The sequence below is a fragment of the Balaenoptera acutorostrata genome, chromosome 2 (genome assembly GCF_949987535.1).
Source record: "Balaenoptera acutorostrata chromosome 2, mBalAcu1.1, whole genome shotgun sequence".
NCBI classification, from domain to species: domain Eukaryota; kingdom Metazoa; phylum Chordata; class Mammalia; order Artiodactyla; family Balaenopteridae; genus Balaenoptera; species Balaenoptera acutorostrata.
In genome coordinates this window covers 182,899,444-182,920,038 of record NC_080065.1, presented here as the reverse complement: position 1 = coordinate 182,920,038, position 20,595 = coordinate 182,899,444, and the positions used below count along the sequence as shown (strand labels likewise).

At 55.9% G+C, this 20,595-nt stretch overlaps 1 protein-coding gene across 2 annotated transcripts; it reads right to left on the bottom strand.

Moving 5' to 3' along the window:
- Positions 1–2,147: 2,147 nt before the first annotated feature.
- On the bottom strand, positions 2,148–14,010 carry UBXN6 (UBX domain protein 6). 2 transcript variants are annotated; one of them, XM_057541544.1, is made up of 10 exons: positions 13,820–14,010; positions 10,391–10,554; positions 9,872–9,936; positions 8,679–8,807; positions 5,079–5,176; positions 4,446–4,521; positions 3,659–3,743; positions 3,202–3,552; positions 2,880–3,028; positions 2,148–2,298 (listed from the first exon to the last, which is right to left on the bottom strand). In XM_057541544.1, exons 1-10 carry the CDS (start codon positions 13,900–13,902, stop codon positions 2,173–2,175), a joined length of 1,326 nt encoding a protein of 441 aa, XP_057397527.1. In that variant the 5' UTR covers positions 13,903–14,010; the 3' UTR covers positions 2,148–2,172. The 2 variants fall into 2 exon arrangements, with proteins under 2 accessions (XP_057397527.1, XP_057397528.1); XM_057541545.1 differs by lacking the exon at positions 13,820–14,010 and adding an exon at positions 12,983–13,116.
- Between the last annotated feature and the right edge of the window lie 6,585 nt (positions 14,011–20,595).

The window sequence follows — 20,595 nt, the reverse complement described above, 5'->3', positions numbered from 1 at the left end:
GCTTCTCGGCAGGTGGCTTATGCCGGTTAATCCCTCCTGCCCCTCGGGTAGGCGAGCAGAGGTATTCCCAACCTCCAGGAGCTGAATCCTGGCTTCCAGAACCGACCTCTGGGTCAGGCCACCCCTCGGGAGTGTTGAAGCTGAGCAGCGTGGAGCCAGCCACGGCGCCTGCTGGAGCCCTGGCCTCTGAGGCCCTGGAGCAGCCCTCGGACGGGGCTGTGATAGGCCCCGCAGAGGCGTCCGAGCATGCGCTGAGGGCCTGGGGCAGCTGAGATTTTGGCAGAATTCAGACTCCCATCGGAACCGGGCTCCTGTCTGCTGGCCCCTCACATCATGCTGTCTTTGTTGCCGCTGTTCCCGAGAGAGAAGAGTCGGCTGGCATCTCATTGTGAATAATGGTTCAGTGTTGACTGTGGATGCACCCGAGACAGGGCGACACGACCCCAGCCCCAGGGAGCTCGCCGTGTGGTGGCCAGGTCCCTGCCGGGCCTGCCTCTCCTGGCAGCACCCCAATCCTCCTGGAGGGGTCCCATTCCTCTCCAGCTCCGCATGGGTGGGGCTGACAAGCACCCCAGTTGTGGGGTGAGGACCCTGGCCCAATCCAGGACGAGCTGCTGCAGGTGGGGTGCAGCTGAGTGCTGGCACAGGGACAGGACGCAGGTGTGACTCCACCTGTGACGTGACTACCTGCAGCGGTCACGTTGCCTTAAACCGTTTTAGTTGCCACCTGACAACTTGCAGTCGACTCCCAGTAGTTGAGAGCAGAACATGAGAGCGGGGTATCAAGCCGAGGCAGTGCTGGGTTCCGGAGATGAGGCGGCAAAGGAGCATGGGCCCAGGTCCTGCCCCCACGTGAGAACAGAGCTGCTGGCGGCCCAGGTGGGAGGCAAAGCGCGTGGTGTGGCTGACGGGGTTACCAGGGAATTTTGTTTCAATCACATTTGGGGCCTGGATGCTTTAATCTCACAGTGGCCAGAGAACCAGCCACCACTGGCCTCCGTGAAGGCAAGGGTCCAGTAGGGGCCGCAGCCCGGGGCCAGGCTGTGGGTGAGAGGGAGGGGACAATCCAGACGAGTGGCCAGGAGTGGGGGCTCAGGTGTCTCCCGGCAGAGGTGTGAGCAGAGGCGAGTGCCCGCACCCTCCAGGCCTTGGTCCCCCCGTCTGTGTTGGCTCCCCACGGCTGCTGCAACAAACCACCAGACTTGCTCTACCGGCAGTTCTGGGGGGCAGAAGTCCGACAAGGGCCTTACTGGCTCAGAATCAGGTGTCAGCAGGGCTGGTTCCCGCTGGAAGCTCTAGGGGGAATCTGTTTCTGTCCCTCTTCCAGCTGTTGGAGGCCAACCCGATTCCTTGGCACGCGGCCCCTTCCTCCACATCTCCCCGTCCCTTCTGTTTTCCTCCACGCATTAGAACTCACCAGGTTAACTCAGGGCCACCTCCCATCTCATCCCCGATCACAGGCCAAGTCCCTGTGTCACGTAAAGTAACGCATTCACAGGTTCCAGGGAGGAGGATGTGGACATCTGGGGGAGCTTGCCCTGCGGGGCCTGCAAGGCTCCGGGGCCCTGGGAAGCGCTCAGCAGGGCTGGCTCATCAGGCCGGTGGGGACAACAATTAGGAAGGTGCGGGAAGTGAAGAGCTCGCCTCGGACGTGAGGGGCCCCTAGGTGCCCAGGCAGCCGCGGGGTGTCCGCCTGGGCCCACTTCACCGGGAGCCACGGCCGGGCCTCGCCTGCTGGCGGCTCTGCAGAGCTGCCACCCTGCGCCGCCTCCCACGGCTTCAACTCACCACCGGGAAAGTAGTCAAACACCCTATTTATTCAGGTTTAGCATTTTACACACCGTGTCCTGACAGGCCCAGCGTCTCGTTCTTGCGCCAGTCACCTCAGGGCTAGCCGCAGCCACCGGGGCCACAGCACACGGGGACTGGGCCCAGGCTTCTCTAAGCAGGCTACTAGTGGCTGCTCCAGCCTGGTGGCAGTCTCAGCATGCGTCCACGGCCAGCCAGCAGCCCTCCCCATGCCTGCGGTGCCCGTGGGCAGGAGGAGGTTCCGGAGGAGGCTGGGAAGCCCCGGAGTGGTGGGGGGACCGGGGACGAGGGGAATGTGGAGGAAGCAGGGAGAGAGCATGAGACAGACCCACAGGGGCTGAAGCCAACCCTGCTTTTATTTCACTAGAGCTTCTTGATGGCCGACAGGAGCTCGGGTTTCAGGACAGATGAGTCTGGCTGGGTCCCCGCAGCCCTGATGTCCGCTAGCACGGCTGCATCCCACGAGAAGGTCAGGAGGGCCGAGGGCACCTGCAGTGGGGTAAGAAGCCTCAGCCTCGCTCTGGCCTTTATGTGACAGAGCTCCCGCTTCACGTTCAAATCTTCCTGCTGGAGCCGGGGCCACGCACGCCCGGGGCCGCTCCCCGCCGCTGACGGCACACCCATGCGCTCAGTCCGTTCTCATATAACAGGGGCTCCTCTGATGATGACCTGGGCTCGGGGACGCCCCCTGGCCTGGCTGAAGCCAACCCAGCATCGGGCAGCAGTCAGGACTTCCTGTCCAGGCCTCCCTGAATCAGGGTCTGACCGCCCTCCAGCCCCCTCCTGCACCCTCCCAGTAATTGCTTGCGTTTTGAACGCCACCTTGGCTCTGCGCCGCAGAGGACTCTAAACACACTGGGCACATTCCCATTTTGTAGACACAGAGAAGTTACTCAAGATCACGTGGCAAGAAGTGGAAAGGTGGGACTCACACCCAGGGAGCCGGGCCCCAGGACCCCTTCCCCTAATGCCATCCCCAACCGAAGAGCAACCCCCTCCTCGGGGGTTTGTGCCGATTCAACAAGAACCCAGAGAACCCGGATCCGCTGTGCGGGGAGCCCGTCACTTACCAGCCCGCACTCATTGAAGGCCAGGTTCTCGTCCTCCGACAACTTCTGCCCTCCCAAGGCCAGCAGCTCAAAAGGCAGCCAGTCGATCTGCAAGGCCTCCCGGACAAACGCGTACAGTGCTGCCACCCGCTCCCGGGCGTAGAAGGTCCCTGGCGGTGGGACAAGAGTGGCGCTGGAGCTCGTGGGAGCCCCCCTGAGCCCACCCAGCCCCCTGAGCCCTCGGCCTCCTCCCCCAGGACGAGCTCAGAACAGAGCAGGCTGCTCCTGCCGGCGCACGGCGGACCCGAGGCAGCATCGCCAGCACGCAGCACGCAGCACGCACCCTGGAGGAGGCAGCCGTCGGGGAAGCGCACGCGCAGCAGCGTGTACGTGTACTTGCGCATCTCCCTCTGCTCCTCCCGCTCGCGCATGGCCTTGGTCCGCAGCACGCTCAGCCGCTCCACGGCCTCTGACCGCAGCCGCTGCTCTCGCTTGAGCTCCTCCGCCGTGAGGTTGAAGAAGTCCGCAGGCAGGTCAAACTGGGAGGCCAGGGGCGAGGGCCGGAAGACCCGGCGCTGGCGGGCCAGCGTGGCCCGCACGGGCTCGGCGCGCAGCAGCTGCTCCTTGTGCTGCTCCAGGCTCTGGGGCTGGGCCAGGGCGGCCTCGCTCAGCACGTAGAACTCCTCGGGGCCCTCTGGGACACGTGGGCATGTCACTCTGCGGTGGCAGGGAGACCCCCGAGCCGGCCCCTCCCACCCCTGCCCCTGGGCTCAGCCACGGCCCTTCTCTTTTTCTCTTACCCTGGTCGGGGATCGGAAGCAGCACCTTCTGGAAGCCGATGGCCTCAAAAAACTCGTGGGTCCCGTCCAGGCAGTTAATGCGCTCCTGAGAGCGGAGCCAGAGGTCATGCGGGACACTTGGGGCCTCCTCGTGCCCCACCGGCCTCACTGCCCACCCCGCCCTTCTGGCCCAGAGTCCCGTCTCAGAGCGGCCGCTGCCCCTGGACAGGATGAACCCCCAAAGCTGTCTGCAGGGGTGAGCTCACAGAGGGCCTGGGATCCCAAAAGGTCAACACCAGGGTGAAGGAGGCTGAAGAGCCAAAGGACAGCGGAGGCTGGGAGTCCCCAGAAGCGGGGGAGGCGGGCTCTGGGATGCTGGATGTGGGTGGGGACCCCCAGGAGAGAGCGGGGCCCCGCCAGCTGCATGGGTACCACGGGCCAGAGTGCTAGGACCCCGCGATTTCTCCACAGAAACCAGAAGTCTGCGTTTGCGTGAAAAATCTCCCCAGTGCCGATGTGTTCCCAGCTAATTCAAAGAAAAGTCGAGTCACGCCGTGGGTTGGTGGCGAGAGCAGACAGTGTACGCATACTGTGCTCGTCCTGCGCTCACGAAGCCCTCCCTCCCTGCCTGGCACCTTCTGCCCACCTCAACTCCCAAGCCCTGCAGGGGCCCTTCTGCAGCCGGCTCTGGCCACCACCGGCTGGCTGCAGCCCAGCTGCTCCCACCGCCAGCCTGGGTTCTGGGTGGCCTCACAGGCCCGGCCACGCCGGCCACCCCAGGCTAAGTCACTCTGGTGGCAGCCCTCACCTGGAACACCTTGTTCTGAAGCTTGATCTTCCGGTACTTCTCCTCCTCGGGATGCAGGTGGATGTTGTCCAGGTACCTGGGGCGGACAGGGGAGAGCAGCTCAGAGCCACACCGGCTCGTGCTAAGAGTGACCCCCCGGGAAGGCTGCCGTCACACCCTGGACACCCCATAGAGCCCAACCCTTGGTGCCCCTGACACTGGGCCTCCTCCTCGGTCCTGCCTCCCCCTGAGGGCACCAAGGAGCCACCGTGGTGGGGGTGGAGCAGGCAGAGCCAGAGCTGATGGGTCCCCAGAGCCGGCTTGGGGGTTGTTGAGCAACACAGACTTCTGGCCCCACCCCCGACCTGCTCCCATCAGAGGAGTTGGCGGCGGGGGAGACCCTGCCTGCTTCACATTCTTCTGATGATCCCAAAGAGAAGCCAGGGTTGGGAACCCCCGATTCAGTAAACCTCTTCGTTCTAAAGACTGGTAAACTGAGGCCCAGAGAGGCCAAGCCCCTTCCCCGAGGGCGAGGGGGAGTGAAGTGTGGGGCCTGGCCTCACTCCCATGGCCGTGCTCCCTCCGGGGCCGCTCAGCCGGTCACGATGGAGGCCCAGGAGCTGGCACCCCGGTGGGAGGGGGCCACCCACTCACCTGGCGATGGTATCCACGCCCAGCTTCACCCGGTCCCGGTCCTTGTTGAACGTGTGGATCTTCATGATGGAGGCGGCCACTGGGTCGGTGGAAAAGTGCTGGGAGGAGGGAGGAAAGCTGAGTCAGAAAGCGTCCACCTCAGGGCCTGGAGGCCATGCCAGCCAAGCAGCCAGGTCTCAGCACTCAGGTGGCAGCAGTGACACCGGTGACAACAGTAAGAACTGTCTGACAGCAGGCCCTAGCATGGGACCAAAGCAAACTCAACAGCAGAAAAAGGAGGAGGAAAGCCCTTTTGATGACTCCAGCCTGGGGCCTCAGCCCTGCCCTCACGTCTAGGGAAAAGGGGGCGATGGCAGCCTGGGTTACGCCACTCCTCAGGTCGGCGTGACACAGACCTTTGCCTACCGCTCTGGCTTTGGCGCCCAACGCCAGCACTGAGCGCGCCACCAAGGGCGCAGCAGCTGAGTGCCCGGGACCCGCCGGCCACCGCGGACCTGCCATCCCTCCTCATCCCCCATCCCTATGAGGGACGTTCTAGAAACAGACGGAGGTGGCAGAGACAGGACGCAAAAGAGGTCTGTGACCTGCGGCTGCCTGGTCACTCCTGGGGGAGGCAAGATAGTGGAGCCATCACTGACCGGTCCCCGTGCCTCGGGGGCTCCCCCTGCTTCCCTGGGGAGAGGAGGAGCTGCAGATGGAGAGGTCACAGGGCCCACAGTTGATCCCTCGACCGGCCCAGCCTCTGGGCAGCCCTGGGGACCCTGCGAACAGCACCCCAGCGAGGAGAGGCTGAGAATGGATAACTAAGGCGAGGGGCAAGACTGGGCAGCAGATCCGCTCACGCTCTGGACAGCCACTGCACACGGCCACACCGTGTGGTCTTGTTTCTCTGCAGCCCCAGAAAGTCACTAGTTACATGGCGAGAGGGGCTGGCACCCGCGTCAGCCCCAAAGTCATTTGCTCTGCCTGGATAATGGTGGGGGTGGGGCCTCCCTGGCGGTCCAGTGGTTAAGACTCCGCGCTTCCACTGCAGGGGCCACGGGTTCGATCCCTGGTCTGGGAAGTTCCGCATGCCGCACGGTGTGGCCAAAAAGAAAAAAAAAAAAAATGGTGGGGGTGAACAGCTGGGTCACCAGAGGTGATGAATCAAGAGCACAGACGACCTGGCCCACTCAGATCTACCCCTGGGCAGCCCCACAGAAGCCCAGCCACAGCTCCTGGAAGGCAGCTGTGGGGCTTCCGCCCTGCCCCAGCTACCTTCCCTCAGCTACACTGGGGTGAGCCTTCAGCGGCCACAGCTGTGTCACTTAGTTGTCTGATCTGAACTGGGCCAGCTCTCCTGGGAGCTTCAAATTGGGACCCAGCCCAGTCTGCCAGTAAGTTGCCAGGGTAGGACAAAGAGACGTGGAAGGGCAGAGAAATCGGGTCTGCAGAGAAGCAGCAGTAAGATGGGGGGTGTCCTCAGGACACGGCTGAGCCAGGCTCACCGCCCCCTACGCCAGCCTCCTCAGGACAAGCACACCCACCCACCCAGGGAAGAGCTGCAGCTCCAAATGCTGTTCTCAGATGTTTCCAGGCAGCCTGCAGCCTTGTTTAAATTAGGACCAGGGTGCGCGAACGGACAAGGGGACAAAGGAACAGACACATCCAGAAAGGAACCGAATCCACGTAGGGATTTACTTTGTGATAACGGCAGATTTCACAGTGGCCAAAAGACAGGTGTTTCAATAAATGAGGATTGGGGAAAACTGGATAACTATCTGGAAAAAAAAAAGAAATAACACTAGCTCCATGCGTCCTATTCTACACAGGTATAATTCTAGTGGGATCAAAGCTTTAAACATTAAACAAAGCAAACAACAAAAGACAAAACAGAAAAGCACTAGAAAAACCATGGAAGAGTTGTTTTAATCCTGAAGTGGCGAAGGCCTTCCTAAGTAGGTCACAAAACCCAGAAGCCATAAAATAAGGCCGACACACTGAATTACATAGAGATTAAAAATTTCTACATGGCCATATGACCATAAGCCAACTCTAAAAGTAAACAACTGGAGAAAAATATTCACAACTCAGATCATAGGCAAAAGACTAGTTTTCCTAATATGTAAAGAGTGCCTACAAATCAATAAGAAAAAAAAAACCACCCAACACAAAAATGGGCAAAGGATGCATTCTCATATGAAAACACAGCCAACCTAAGCCAAAAAAAGGAAATGCAAACTAAAACTATGCTGAGATATTATTTTTACCAATCAGTTTGGGTAAAGACAAAAAATGTTTGGTAACCCACAGTGACGACGGGGGACAGGGAAATTGGTATTTTCTCACACACTGCTGAGTGAGTGTGAATCAGGACAACCCACATGGAACTTCATCTGGTGACAACTATCCAAAGCCCTACACGCTGTCCTCTGTCCCAGCAACTCTGCTTCTGGAATGGAGCCTACAGCTCAAAGTGATGTACAGACAAGGTTTTCATCATAAATATTGTCCTCACTAGCAAAAGACTGGAAACTTCCTACACGCTTATCAACACGGGGTTGGTTAAAGAGTCAGGGAACAATTTGCCGTGAGTCATCACGCAGTCACTGTGGAGAATGCAGGCTTTCAAACCGCTCAGGAAAAAACAGAGGCATGACAGAGCCAATGGGGTAAAAATGCTGGCAACTGGCAAATGTGAGTAAGATGGGCAGAATGACATACATATTTGTGACCTGATCCCTGGAACCTGGGAGTATGTTAAGTTATGGGTCAGGGGGTGTGGAGGTGACAGATGGAGTTAAGGCTGCTGATCAGTGGACCTTAAAATAGGGAGATTAGCTTGGATTAGCCAGGTGCGCCCAATGGAATCACAAGGGCCCTTAAAAGGGGGAAGAGAGAGAGAGAGAGAGAAGCAGAGAGATGGCAGCTGGGAAAGACCTGGCCTGGCACCGCTGGCTGTGAAGATGGAGAAGGAGCCATGGAGTACAGACAGCCCGACTCCCCCTAGGGCTCCCAGAAGGCACACTGCCCTGCGGCCACCTTGACTGTGGCCCCGTGAGACCCAAGTCCCACTTCTAATTTCCAGAATTATAAGAGGCATGCTGTCTGGAGGCACCAAGTTCCTAGTAATCTGTCAGAACAGTAATAGGACACTCCCACCCTGAGTAAAGGATGTTCACGTGTTCTTTTTGTTCTCCTTGCAATTTTTCTTTAGGTTTGAAATTATTTCCAAATACAGAGTTTTAAGGGGGAAAAAAATGTGGAAGTTCTTTCTGTACTGATATAATACCTAGCAGTTTCCACGTCAGGCGTGAACGGTACATTACCTTTTACGTAAAACAAACACACAGCACGTGTGGCAGATATAGATGCATCGGTAGTTTGTACATATTTGGAGCATCTCTGAAAAGGGGCCTAGACTACTTACAGCTGCTGCCTCAGGGAGAATGGCCGCGAGGTGGGTGGGAGGCGGCTTTTCCCCGCCTACCCTTCTGTATCTTGAATTCTGTTCCTCAGGTAAGTATTCCCTCTTTAGAGAGGTTAGAGTAGAACCACAGCATATGCTCTGTGCCATCTGGGCTCCCAGGGGGCGGCTCCGGCACCGGGGCCGGCACTCACCGAGAGAATGGCCTCTCTGATGCAGGCGTCCCGCTGGTCCTTCCTCAGGATGGCCCCTGTGAGCGGGCAGGTGAAGTACACTCCGGGCACTGCCAGGTGTGTCGAGCCCTCCTCTTTGGGCTTGGGCACCTGGGAGGATGGGTGAGGGTGTCTGAGCCTAGACTGTGGACAGAGGCCACCCCGAGCCGCCCGAGTGCCACAGTCCTGAGAGCCTGGCCCTGGGAGCCAGACATCCTGGTCCCAATGCTGTCCCCTCTGCCTATTAGCCATGGGACACCGTGGCCCAGTGGCCAAGCCCCTCTGAGCCTGTCTTCTGGTCTGTAAGATGTCCTCGAGGGACCACCTCAGAATTCAACAAGGTAAGGAACGGAAAGTGTGGAGCAGCTCCGGACACGGTGTAAGTGCTGAATTGATCGTTCCTGCTCTTCCCGCCCCCCCTACCTGGTGAGGAAGGGGCTTTGGTGGGAGAGTGAGGAGTCATGGTGCCCTGGACGAGTCCCAGCCTTGCTCTGGGCCTCAATTCCTAGGTAATATCCAGGGTCCCTTCCATTCTGAAATTCAGTGAGGCCTCACAGGTGGTGCTGCTCAGAACACCCTTTCTGCCAAGTTCTCCTTTGAGGCCTGCCTCCTCCAGGAAGGCCTCCCTGACTACACCAGTCTCCATGGTGCCCTCCTGTATCCGAGGAAGGCAGCAGAGGGCAGCGCTAAGGCTAAGGGCTTTGGACTCAGACAGACTGGGGTTCCAGTCCTGCCCCTGCTGGTTTCGAGGTGCATGACCAAGGGCACCGGGCCTCACCTCTCTGAACCTCAGTTTTCTCTTCTGAAAAGTGGGAACTATAACAGCACCTACCCTCATGGGGTTACAGGGGAGGGAGGGGACTTAACGGAGGTGCAGTCCCTCCCCCAGGGCCTGGGCCTGGTGTCATTAGGTGCCAAGCACGCAGGTCCCAGACGACACCACCCTCAACCACGGGGATCCCCAGTGTCCTGAGGCCAGAGATGACCTCGATCCACCCCGATATCCCTTCTGCATCTCCCCACCCTCTCCAGCACCAGATGCTTACCACCCAGGGCTGGGCACCAATCAGACCAAACGCAGAAGAGAGCCCAAGTGGGCACTCCAAGGGCTCCCAGCTCCCCCGCCCGCCCCAGGCCACCCCTTGGGTGTCGTGCTGCCATCGTGATGCTTTTACCGGGTTGGTCCCTGGGGTCTCCGGGCTCCCACTGACAGTTGCTTCAGCTTGAAGTTCCTTTCTCACTGGGGGGAGAGGCAGGGACGGGTCAATGTGTGAGCCAGGCACACCATTCCCCAGCCTGGACCCTCATGTGGGTCAAATTCTAGTCCTTCCAGCTCGAGGTCCTCCCAGCCCGCCAACCTCTCCGTGCCCCCAGGCTGCGCCAGGCCACGTGCTCCTCCTCCTCTGAGTCCCAGCCCTCCCCTCTGCAACCTCCCTGACATCCGTGCTGCCCAGACCACAGCAGACCCCTTAGCCTTTCCACCTGCATGGCCCCTTTGTGGACTGGCTCACAGCTGTGATTTAAACCCTCCTCCCACCCCGAATCGCTGGCTGTGAAATTATTTTCAGCCAGAGCCAAGCACAGGACCTGGAACGCCTGAAAAGTCAAGGATCAGCCTCGAGGACAGAGGGGCAGAGGCCTGCCCCACCGCCCCCCGTCCCCACCCCCGTGGCCCAAGGACGGCCGAGGCTCACCCTGGCTCCGGATGGACTCCTGCGACGTGGGGCCCCGCGCCCTGGGCTGCTTCTGCTCGAGCCGGGCCAGGGCTGCCGCGGCCGCCATCTGCGCCTCATCGGTGGGTCCCTGGCGGGGCTGCCGGAGCGCCGGCTTGCTGGGCTTTTCTTTGGGGGCCTTCTCCCTAAGGAGACGCGGAGAGACCGTGAGGTGACGTGGGGGCAGACAGAAGAGCGTTTGTCCCTCTCCCACTTCTGCTCCTGCCCCAGCAGACAGACATGGGCCTCTGCCCCAGGGGCCACCAGATGGGGTCTAACGCAGACGGAGGAGCCTCGGGAGGCAGACAGTGACCCTGCTCCCCGCCCTGCCCGCCACTTTGGACAAACCCTGCACCGGCCTGGGCGTCGGAGTCATCCTCTGTCAGGCGAGGTAAGAGCACACCTACCGTCCGCAGGGGCTGACGCTCGTCGCCCCCTTCCCTGGGCGAGAGGCTCCACCCTTACTGTCTACGAGGCTGAGACATGGAGGCTTCGTCTACTGAGCGCCTACTGTGCGCCAGACAGCGCGCCAGGAGCTAGCTGTCGCTCGGCGCGTCTGTTCCGCATGGCAACGTGCCTCCCAGCGAGCGCTCCAGACGCCCTTTCACAAGCCCCAGAGGGCCACGGAAGCTCGGGCAGCGGGCCAGGCCGCACGCAGGCCCTGCGTGGAGTGTGTTACAAGGATCTGGTTTAGGGACTTCCCTGGCGGTCCCGTGGTTAGGACTCGGTGCTCTCACTGCTGTGGGCTTGGGTTTGATCCCTGGTCAGGAAACTAAGATCCGGCATGCTGCGCAGCATGGCCAAAAAAAACCCCAAACAAACAAAGATCTGGTTTAATCTCCCCTCCACCCTGGGAAGTAGGCAGGGTGATCATCCCACGGGATGGGCAGCTTCCTAACCCAACCTAGCTCCAGAGCGACCTGGCCTTGACGTTCCAGCAGAGATGGCCTTCTTCCCACCAGGGTCTGACTCACCTGCCTCACCCTCCTCCTTTCCTCAGGACCCTCTCCCGATGCCAGTAGTTGGAATCATCTGTGCTATATCTCTAGAACCTTCTCAGGAGCCAAGGCTCTGAGTTCATGGCCCTCATGCTTCCCGCTCTGCTCAAACACAGGCAGCCCTCTTTTCTTGTCCCCAGGCCTCTGGGAGCTTCCTGCCCATCCCGGCCCCTCTCTCCAGCCCTCCCAACAGCTGAGAGTTTCAGGTCGAAGAAAAGACAAGTCACATAGTGCCACCCTAGCCCATCTTTCCATAAAAACGCCATTTTTCCAAGACCCCTCACTCACCCGCTTCATGGCTCCTCTGGGCAGCCAGAGGGATCCTTCTAAAACCCAGTCACTCCTCTGCACAAAGCCCTCTCATCCCACGCAGGACAGAATCCTGCAGCCTCCGCGCCCTACAGGCCCTTCACGACCTGCCCCTTTCCCTTGTTCACTCCTATCTAAACTCCCTGCTGTTCTTCACACAGACCCAACCTTCTACCACAGGACCTTTGCACCTTCTGTGCCTTCTACCTGGAGTGTTCTGCCTGGGAGGGACAGGCACCGCTTCAACTGTGTGCGTGTGTGTGTGTGTGTGAGAAAGAGAGAGACAGAGACAGAGAGACAGGGGTTGATTTCCACACAGCTGAGTCTCACCTAATCCAGCTCTCGCTCAAAAGTCACCTTCTCAGAGAGGCATTCCCAGACCACCTAACAGTCACCCACATGGCTCACTCTCTGGACCCTGTTTATTTTTCTTCAGGGCCCATCTCTCATCGTTTATGTGTTGTTCTACTTGTCCTTCTCTCCCCACTACAACGTGAGCCCTGAGAGGGCACGGATTTTCATGCCGTAACAGTGCTGGACACACACCCTCGCACGCACCCTGAGTCTCCAGTCCGGCTCCAGGCACGTCACAGAAGCTTGGATCTCCATGTGACTCCCCTCTCCTGTCCTCCCAGGCCTCCAGTCTGACACAGCCATCAGCCCCCACCTCCTTCCTGTCACACACAGTCCCAGCTGCACCAGCCCCCCACCTCCACCCACTACTTGAGGAACAAATGAATGGACCCCCTTGTCTGGCCCACCGCTCTCCCTGGGCCCCTCTTAAGCTGCCCTCCTCTCCCTGTCACCACACCAGGCTCCCAGGACCTGCACTTCCCTCCCATACTCATGGATCTGACCCTCATGGGCCTCCTCTGTCCCACTACTCCTTTGTCCCCTCCCAAGAACCCCAGGGGCCCCCAATCCTCGTGACAGATGCCCTGATTTCCTTGCCACGCACCCGATCTCCCTCACCCACCCCCACTGCCTCATGATGCCCCACCACCCCTTCCTGCCAGCCTCCCTGCCTCTCCTCCAACCCCCTCCCAGCTCCGACCTCTTCACAATCCCTTCCATTATGCCTCACAGACCCCTCCCCAGGCTGACCTCTTTCTTCAGTCACTCCCCATCCTAAACCCCCTGGGGCCCCCCAGCCCCCTCTGTAGCTCCTGGTAGCAGCCCCAGCCCCTCCTGAACTCCCTCTTCTCATCCCATCCCCCCCAGTGGAGCCTCCTTCTCAGCCCACCAGCCCTCAGTCTGGCATCCTCACCTGGTCCAGCTCTTCACTATCCTCTGCACAGCACTGGCCCGTCACGCCTCCAGTGTGGCCCCAGGCCCTTCTCTTCTCCAAGTCCTCCCCAAATAAGTCACAGAGGCCTGGAAATGCAGGCCACCTCCCCTCCCCTCCCAGGTCACCCTCGGGGCCTCCAGGCCACTCAGCCATCACCCACGAGGCCCCCCACCTCCTTCCGGTCGCAGACTCCCCCAGCTCCCCACCTCCACCCACCTGCCTCCCTTCTCCTCCCAGACCTTCCTCAGCCCCTTGCAGCACCCACCACCCACCCAGTGCACGCGCACCTCCCAAGTCCCTGACCACCCTTCCAACAACGCCTCAGGCTCCCTGGGCTTCCAGATTCTCAACCCGTCCTCCCTCCTGCTCCAGAACCAAGGCCCAGACCCCTATCGCCACAGAGTCTAAGCCTCACGACTTTTTGCGACCCCAGCTCGACTTGTTTCTCCAGGCTCAGTCCCCAATCTCTGGTCACCTAGATTCCCCCAAGCCCTATGCGATGCCTCTTCAGGGCCCCTTCTCCGCATCCCCGGCCTCTCCCTTACCGCCCGCCCTAACTTCCTAGGGTCTCCAGGGACCCCCCCCTCACTTTCTGCAGCCCCGCCCCCTCCAGCCTCTCCCCCTCCTGCCCCGCCCCCGGTGGCCTCCCCTCCCCCCTACTCCCACTCCCTCCCTCTTGCCCCGCCCCCCGAGGTTTCTCCCCACGCTCTGACTCTCTGCCGCCCCTCCCCGCCTCTCGTCTTCCCTGGCCTCCCCGCCCCTCCCCCTCCGCTCATCTCCGCCCCCGGGCCTCAAGCCTCAGCGCCTGTCACGCACCCCACCGACTCCATGAGCTTCTGACCGGGCCCCGCACTCTTGAACTTGACGTCGGCCTTGATCTCTTGGAAGAATTTCTTCATGGTGGCGGCAGGCCCGGCGGCGGGGGGCCGCGGGGGGAGGGGGCCGCAGGGGCCAGTAAGGGAGGGGCCGGCAGGAGCCAACAACCGGAAAGAAAATACTGGGCCGCCGGAAGTCCCGCCTTCCCGAGGGCAGCCCACGTGACAATCGGTCAGGCGCCGCTTTCTAGATCTCCGCGCCTTGCTGGCCCGGAGTGAGCGCTCTGCACTGTCGGGCCGCGTCTCGGTGGTTCTCCTGGACTCTGTTGCCAGGGGCAACGAGGGCGCTTCCAGCGGGAGGCTGTGCTTGGGCGCCTTCCACCGCGTTCCCCAAGGAGTGACAGGAGAGGGAGTGACAGACCTACGACCCCACGGAGAAAGCGCTGGCGTTGTCCGTTTCCCTCCTCAAGAACCATCTCTGGCTCCCCAGCGGTTACGTGATAAGGTCCCAACTCAATATGGGGGCATTCAAGGTTCCCACAAGGCAACCCGGTGGTCCGCCCTAGTAGTCCCCCACGCACACAGTGTGGGAGAGAATGAAGAGGATGCACAGAGCTGGGGCTTGGGGACCCACGATGGCGGACCCCAAGGGTTTAAATTAAGGAGATCGGGAGATTATCCTCAGAGCATTGACGGAGTTTAAGGAAGAATGGAAGAATCTGGTGCCGCCCAAACTTTAACCTTCCTGAATTTCAGTTTCCTATCTATGAAATGGGGATAAGAATAGTACCTGCTGGACTTCCCTGGCGGCGCAGTGGTTAAGAATCCGCCTGCCAATGCAGGGGATACGGGTTCGAGCCTTAGGTCTGGGAAGATCCCACATGCCGCGGAGCAATTAAGCCCGTGTGCCACAACTACTGAGCCTGCGCTCTAGAGCCCATGAGCCACAACTGCTGAGCCCACGGGCCGCAACTACTAAAGCCTGCACGCCTAGAGCCCGTGCTCTGCAACAAGAGAAGCCACCGCAATGAGAAGCCCGCACACCGCAAGGATGAGTAGCCCCCGCTCGCCGCAACTAGAGAAAGCCCACGCGCAGCAACGAAGACCCAACACAGCCAAAAAAAAAAAAAAGACAATTAAGCCTCTAGGTCTAATTTATGGGAATTACAAGGGATGGACAAAGAATAAAACAGCCTCACTGGCGGTCCAGTGGTTAGGACTTGGCACTTTCACTGCTGAGGGTCCGGGTTCAATCCCTGGTCGGGGAAATAAGATTCCACAAGCCGAGTGGCATGCCCCGTCCCCCGCCAAAAAAAAACAAAAAAACAAAAACAGCCTCATGAGGAGATAGACAAATCCAGACTGTGAGACGTTCTCCAAGCCGACTGACCTGGTTGCTCCAGAACATCAATGTTGTGAAAAATAAACAAGATTCTAATTAAAAGGGATTAGAGGAATATAATCTTTACTTGTAGTGCAAGAACCTTGATTTGATCCCTGTTAAAAAAAAGCTGCAAAAGCTTCTTAGAACAATGAAGAAAATTAGAAGACTGAATATTAAATAATATTTTGGCATAAATATGAATTTTCTTTGCTGTGATAAAAGTATCGCACTTATGTAATAAAACGTCCCTATTCTTAGGAAATGCTGAAGTATTTAGGGGTGAAGGGTCATGATGGATGTATGAAACTTTCAAATGTTTAAAAACAAATACGTATATATTCACACACATATATAAAGCACATATGGAAAAATGTTAACAATTGTTGAATATAGGTGTAAGGTTGTGGTGGTTTTAAAATATGTCCATAAAGTCTTTGATGATCCTGCTTTCCAAAGGTGGAGCCTAATTCCCCTCCCCTTGAATGTGGGCTAGACTTGGTGACTCACTTTTTTTTTTTTTTTTTTTTATGTGAATGGCGAAGAGGGTTGCTCTTTATTTGACTTTCTCAAAGGCTCCAGTATGCTCAGTAAAGTTTCAACTCATTCTGGGATGGAAGGAAAGGAACAGTGCCGACTAAATGTAGCATAATGTGACAAATATGACATAATGCTTGTTCAGTGGTATCCTTTGTTTTCATGGTTTGAGATAGAGAAAACTAAGTGGCTGAATTTGGACAGGAATCCAGGTCTCTTAACTCTCCATCAAGCAAATAGTCTTTTTTTTTTTCTCACTATACAATACTATTTGGACAACAGAGAAAAAAGTTTTTTCCTAAGCCACAGAGACTTAAGTTTGGCAATGCACCGAAATCATGATTTGATGTTAGATCTCAAAGCTGGAAGTAAGTTTTTGTTTTTTGGCTCTTTAATTTTTGAAATGGCAAGTTACCTTTATAGGTTGGGACAGTATCCCACTTCCCTTTTTTAACTTGTCTCTCCAAAGGCCGAGCTATTGCCACACGCTGCACTTTATAAGAATTAAGATCCCGTTTGTAGGTAATACCAAGATCAATCTCCCCCTGCTTTGGTTTATATTCTTCTGGTGCATGGCGAGGCTGTTTGACTATTTCATAAGGACGATAATCCGACTTAAATGTCGTTATTCCTTACATTTTACCACGATGTGCTCGAAATTCTTGCTTGGGCTTCAGACTCTGAGGTGGAAGAACATTGCCATACATAGGATATTTTTCCAAATATTCAGCTGCAGGTACAAATCTGACACAGACACCAGGTCCTCATGCTCCCGGCTCGCGGGGTCGGCTCCACAGCTCCTCCGCACCCGCAGCTTCTGCAACTCCACCGCGCCGGCCTCAGTCGAGGCAACCGCGGGGGCCCGACTAACGGACGCGCCACCGGCGGGTCAAAGGTCATGCGTTCCCAGGTGACTCGCTTTCAACAAATGGAATTGGGCGGAAGTGATAGCGTGCAACTTCTAGACTAGATCATAAAAGACACTGCATCTTCCTCCTTGCTCTTGCTTTTTTTTTTTTAATTTATTTTATTTATTTTTATTTTTGGCTGCGTTGGGTCTTCGTTGCGGTGCGCGGGCTTCTCATTGCAGTGGCTTCTCTTATTGCGGAGCACGGCGTGTGGGCTTCAGTAGTTGTGGCACACGGGCTTTAGTTGCTCCGCGGCATGTAGGATCTGCCCGGGCCAGGGCTCGAACCCGTGTCCCTTACATTGGCAGGCGGATTCTTAACCACTGTGCCACCAGGGAAGCCCCCTTGCTCTTGCTTTTGAATGACTCAGTCTGGGGGAAGCCAGCTGCCATGTGGTGAGGATGCCCAAGCAGTGATGTGAAGAGGTCCATGCAATGAGGAGCTGAGGCCTGCAGCCCATAGCCATGGGAGGGAGCTGACACGGAAGTGGTTCCTCCAGCCCCAGCTGAGCTTTCAGATGATGTAGCCTTGGCTGATATCTTGACTGCAGTCTCATAAAAGACCCTGAGCCAGAACCCCCCCAGATCCCTGACCCTCTGAATCTGCATGACATAATAAATGTTTGTTTGTTTGTTTGTTTTGGCTGCACAGCGTGGCATGTGGGATCTTAGTTCCCCAACCAGGGATCGAACCCGCGCCCCCTGTGTTGGAAGCGCAGAGTCTTAACCACTGGACTGCCAGGGAAGTCCCAAAGGTTTGTTGTTTCAAGCAACTAAATTCTGAGGTAATTTGTTAGGCAGCAATAGCTAACTAATAGAAGAACGTACTGTGTTCATTGTGCTACCCTTTTCATCTATTCTAAATGTTTGAAATATTGAAAATTAAAGTTTAGTACTGTGAAATAAAGGATCATATCCCTCATATTCTCAAATGAAGATAACAGACTAATCCAAAATCACACAGCCAGACAATGGCAGAGACCCGCCACCCCTTTCCCTGAGAGTAAAGTGCTATCAGACTACTCTGTCTGGCATTCAACATCAGGAGGCTCCTGAGGGTCTAAAAAACCTCATCTCTTGTCACCACCCACTTTGCCCTCTCTGCCTTAGCTACCTGGCACTATTCACCGCTTATTACCTCCAGACCTTTGTCCAGGCAGTCACCTCTGCTGGAAGAGACCTGTCCCCAATCTGTCTAAAGCAGTCCTCTTCCTCCAGGTAGCCCTTCCTGACTACCTTCCTCATGCTGGGTGTAGTCTACTCTGAGCTCCCAAAGCACCTCCCTCTTATAAAAATCATTGGTAATATTTGCTGAGTGCTCTTTACGTGCCCATATTCTGTGTGTCATCTTCACAATCTTCACAGCAGCTCTGTTTATAAATCAAACAGTGTTAGGACTCCCATTTTACAGATGAGTAAACTAAGTTCTGGAGAAATCAAATTGCTTGCTCAAGGTCACCCAGCTTTTACATGGCTTTTGATTTTTGTGTTCCAAGATATCCCACAGTTGCAGAAAAAGCTTCTCCTATGTTTTCTTCAAAAAGCTTTGTAGTGGAATTCCCTGGCGGTCCAGTGGTTAGGACTCCGCACTCTCACTGCCAAGGGCCGGGGTTCGATCCCTGGTCAGGGAACTAAAATTCCACTAGCCGTGTGGCTCGGCCAAAAAATTTTTTTTAAATAATAATTTAAAAACGCAAAAAAAAAAAAAAAAACGCTTTGCAGTTTAATTTTTACATTTAGGTATGTGATTAACTTTAAGATTTCTTTCTGTGCGTGTGTATGATATAAGGTAGGGGTCAAGGTTGTTTTTATGTATTCATGTGACTGTTTAGTTGACCTAGAGAAATAGGACTTCAACTCTATAGGGTCCATATTTTTTTTAAGATTTTTTTTTTGATGTGGACCATTTTTAAAGTCTGTATTGAATTTGTTATAATATTGCTTCTGTTTTATGTTTTGACCAGGGATCGAACCTGCACCCCCTGCATTGGAAGGAGAAGTCTCAACATCTGGACCGCCAGGGAAGTCCCTATAGGGTCCATACTTTTAATCCCTGTGGTCAGCAGAATAGTGCTCCCTAAAAATGACCATGCCTTAATCCTGAGAACCTGTGAATATGGTGACATTTGTGGCAAAAGAGATGCTTCAGATGTCACTAAATCAAGGACCTTGAGATGCGGACATGATCCTGGATTCTTTGGATGGGCCCCACGTAATCACAGGGTCCTTATAAGAAGGAGGCAGGGGGGTCAGAGAAGATGTGATGACCACAACAGTACGAGAAGGACCCGATTTGCTATTGCAGCTTTGAAGATGGAAGAAGAAGCCACAAGCCAAGGAACGCAGGCGGCTTCTAGGAACTGGAAAAGGCAAGGAAACTGATTCTCCCCTCAAGCCTCCAGAAGGAGTGCAATTCTGCCTATATTTGGATTTTAGCCCAGTGAGACCCATTTGGGTCTTCTGACCTCCAGAATGGTCAAAATAGATTTGCATTGTTTTGTTTGTTTGTTTGTTTTTATAAATTTATTTATTTTATTTATTTATTTTTTTAGCTGTGTTGGGTCTTCGCTTCTATGCGAGGGCTTTCTCCAGTTGCGGAGAGCGGGGGCCACTCCTCATCGCGGTGCGCGGGCCTCTCACTGTCGCGGCCTCTCTCGTTGCGGAGCACAGGCTCCAGACGCGCAGGCTCAGTAGTTGTGGCTCACAGGCTTAGTTGCTCCACGGCATGTGGGATCTTCCCAGACCAGGGCTCGAACCCGTGTCCCCTGCATTAGCAGGCAGACTCCCAACCACTGCACCACCAGGGAAGCCCGATTTGCATTGTTTTAAGCCACTAAGTTTGTAGTAATCTGTTACGAAAGCAATAGGAAATGAATACAACCCCTAGACTAAATAACCCTAGGAAACAAGTACTGATATTTCTCACCAATTTATAGGGGAGGTTGCAAAGTTCTGGATGGACTTGTTCATATCCCTGCAGCTTGCAGAGGGATGATTCAAACCCAGGACCATCGGACCCCAATCACACTTCAGTGGGTGCTTCTTGAACCATAATGCAAACTCAAATCCCATGGGGAGCTTGTTTATGTATTTTTTAAAATATTTATTTATTTATTAACTTATTTTGGCTGCGCTGGGTCTTAGTTGCAGCACGTGGAATCTTTGTTGCGGCATGTGGGATCTTTAGTCGGAGCATACGGGCTTCTTAGTTGGGACATGCGGACTTCTTAGTTGCGGGATCGAACCCAGGCCCCCTGCCTTGGGAGCACGGAGTCTTACCCAGTGGACCACCAGGCAAGTCCTGGGAGGTTATTTAAAGGCAGATTTTGTTGCCTCTGGTCTTGAGGGGGCTGCGATTCTGCATTTCTGACAACACCCTCCTGGGGAGAATGAATGAGGCAGGAATGAATGAATGAATGTTACCCTCACAGCTCAGGTAAGGAGAAGCTCTGGGGCAAATGTCCAACACTCCCAGATTCCAATCCCCCGGTGCTATCCCTGTGCCTCAGTTTCCTTATCTGGAAAGCAAGGGTGAAAAATAACAACTGACATGGGAATGAAATTAACCATGTTAAATGCTTACTATATGTGACTTGGAACATAGTAGCTGCTCAATAAATCTTAGTTATTATTCTACTTGGGTAAGTGGGCAGTAAATATTTGTTAATCAGAGGACTGAGGGACTTCCCTGGTGGTCCAGTGGTTAAGACTCTGCACTCCCAATGCAGGGGGCCCAGGTTAGATCCCTGGTCGGGGAACTAGATCCCGCATGCCACAACTAAGACACGGCACAGCCTAAATAAATAAATATTTTTAAAAAAAATGATAGGATTGAAAGCTGATGGCCCAGGCTGTAAACTGGAGATCAAGCCTGCAGCACACAGTAGGTGCTCAGGTCACCTGCTGATTAGAAGGAGACGTTCCATACAGTTCTTGGGGCAGGGCAGCACCT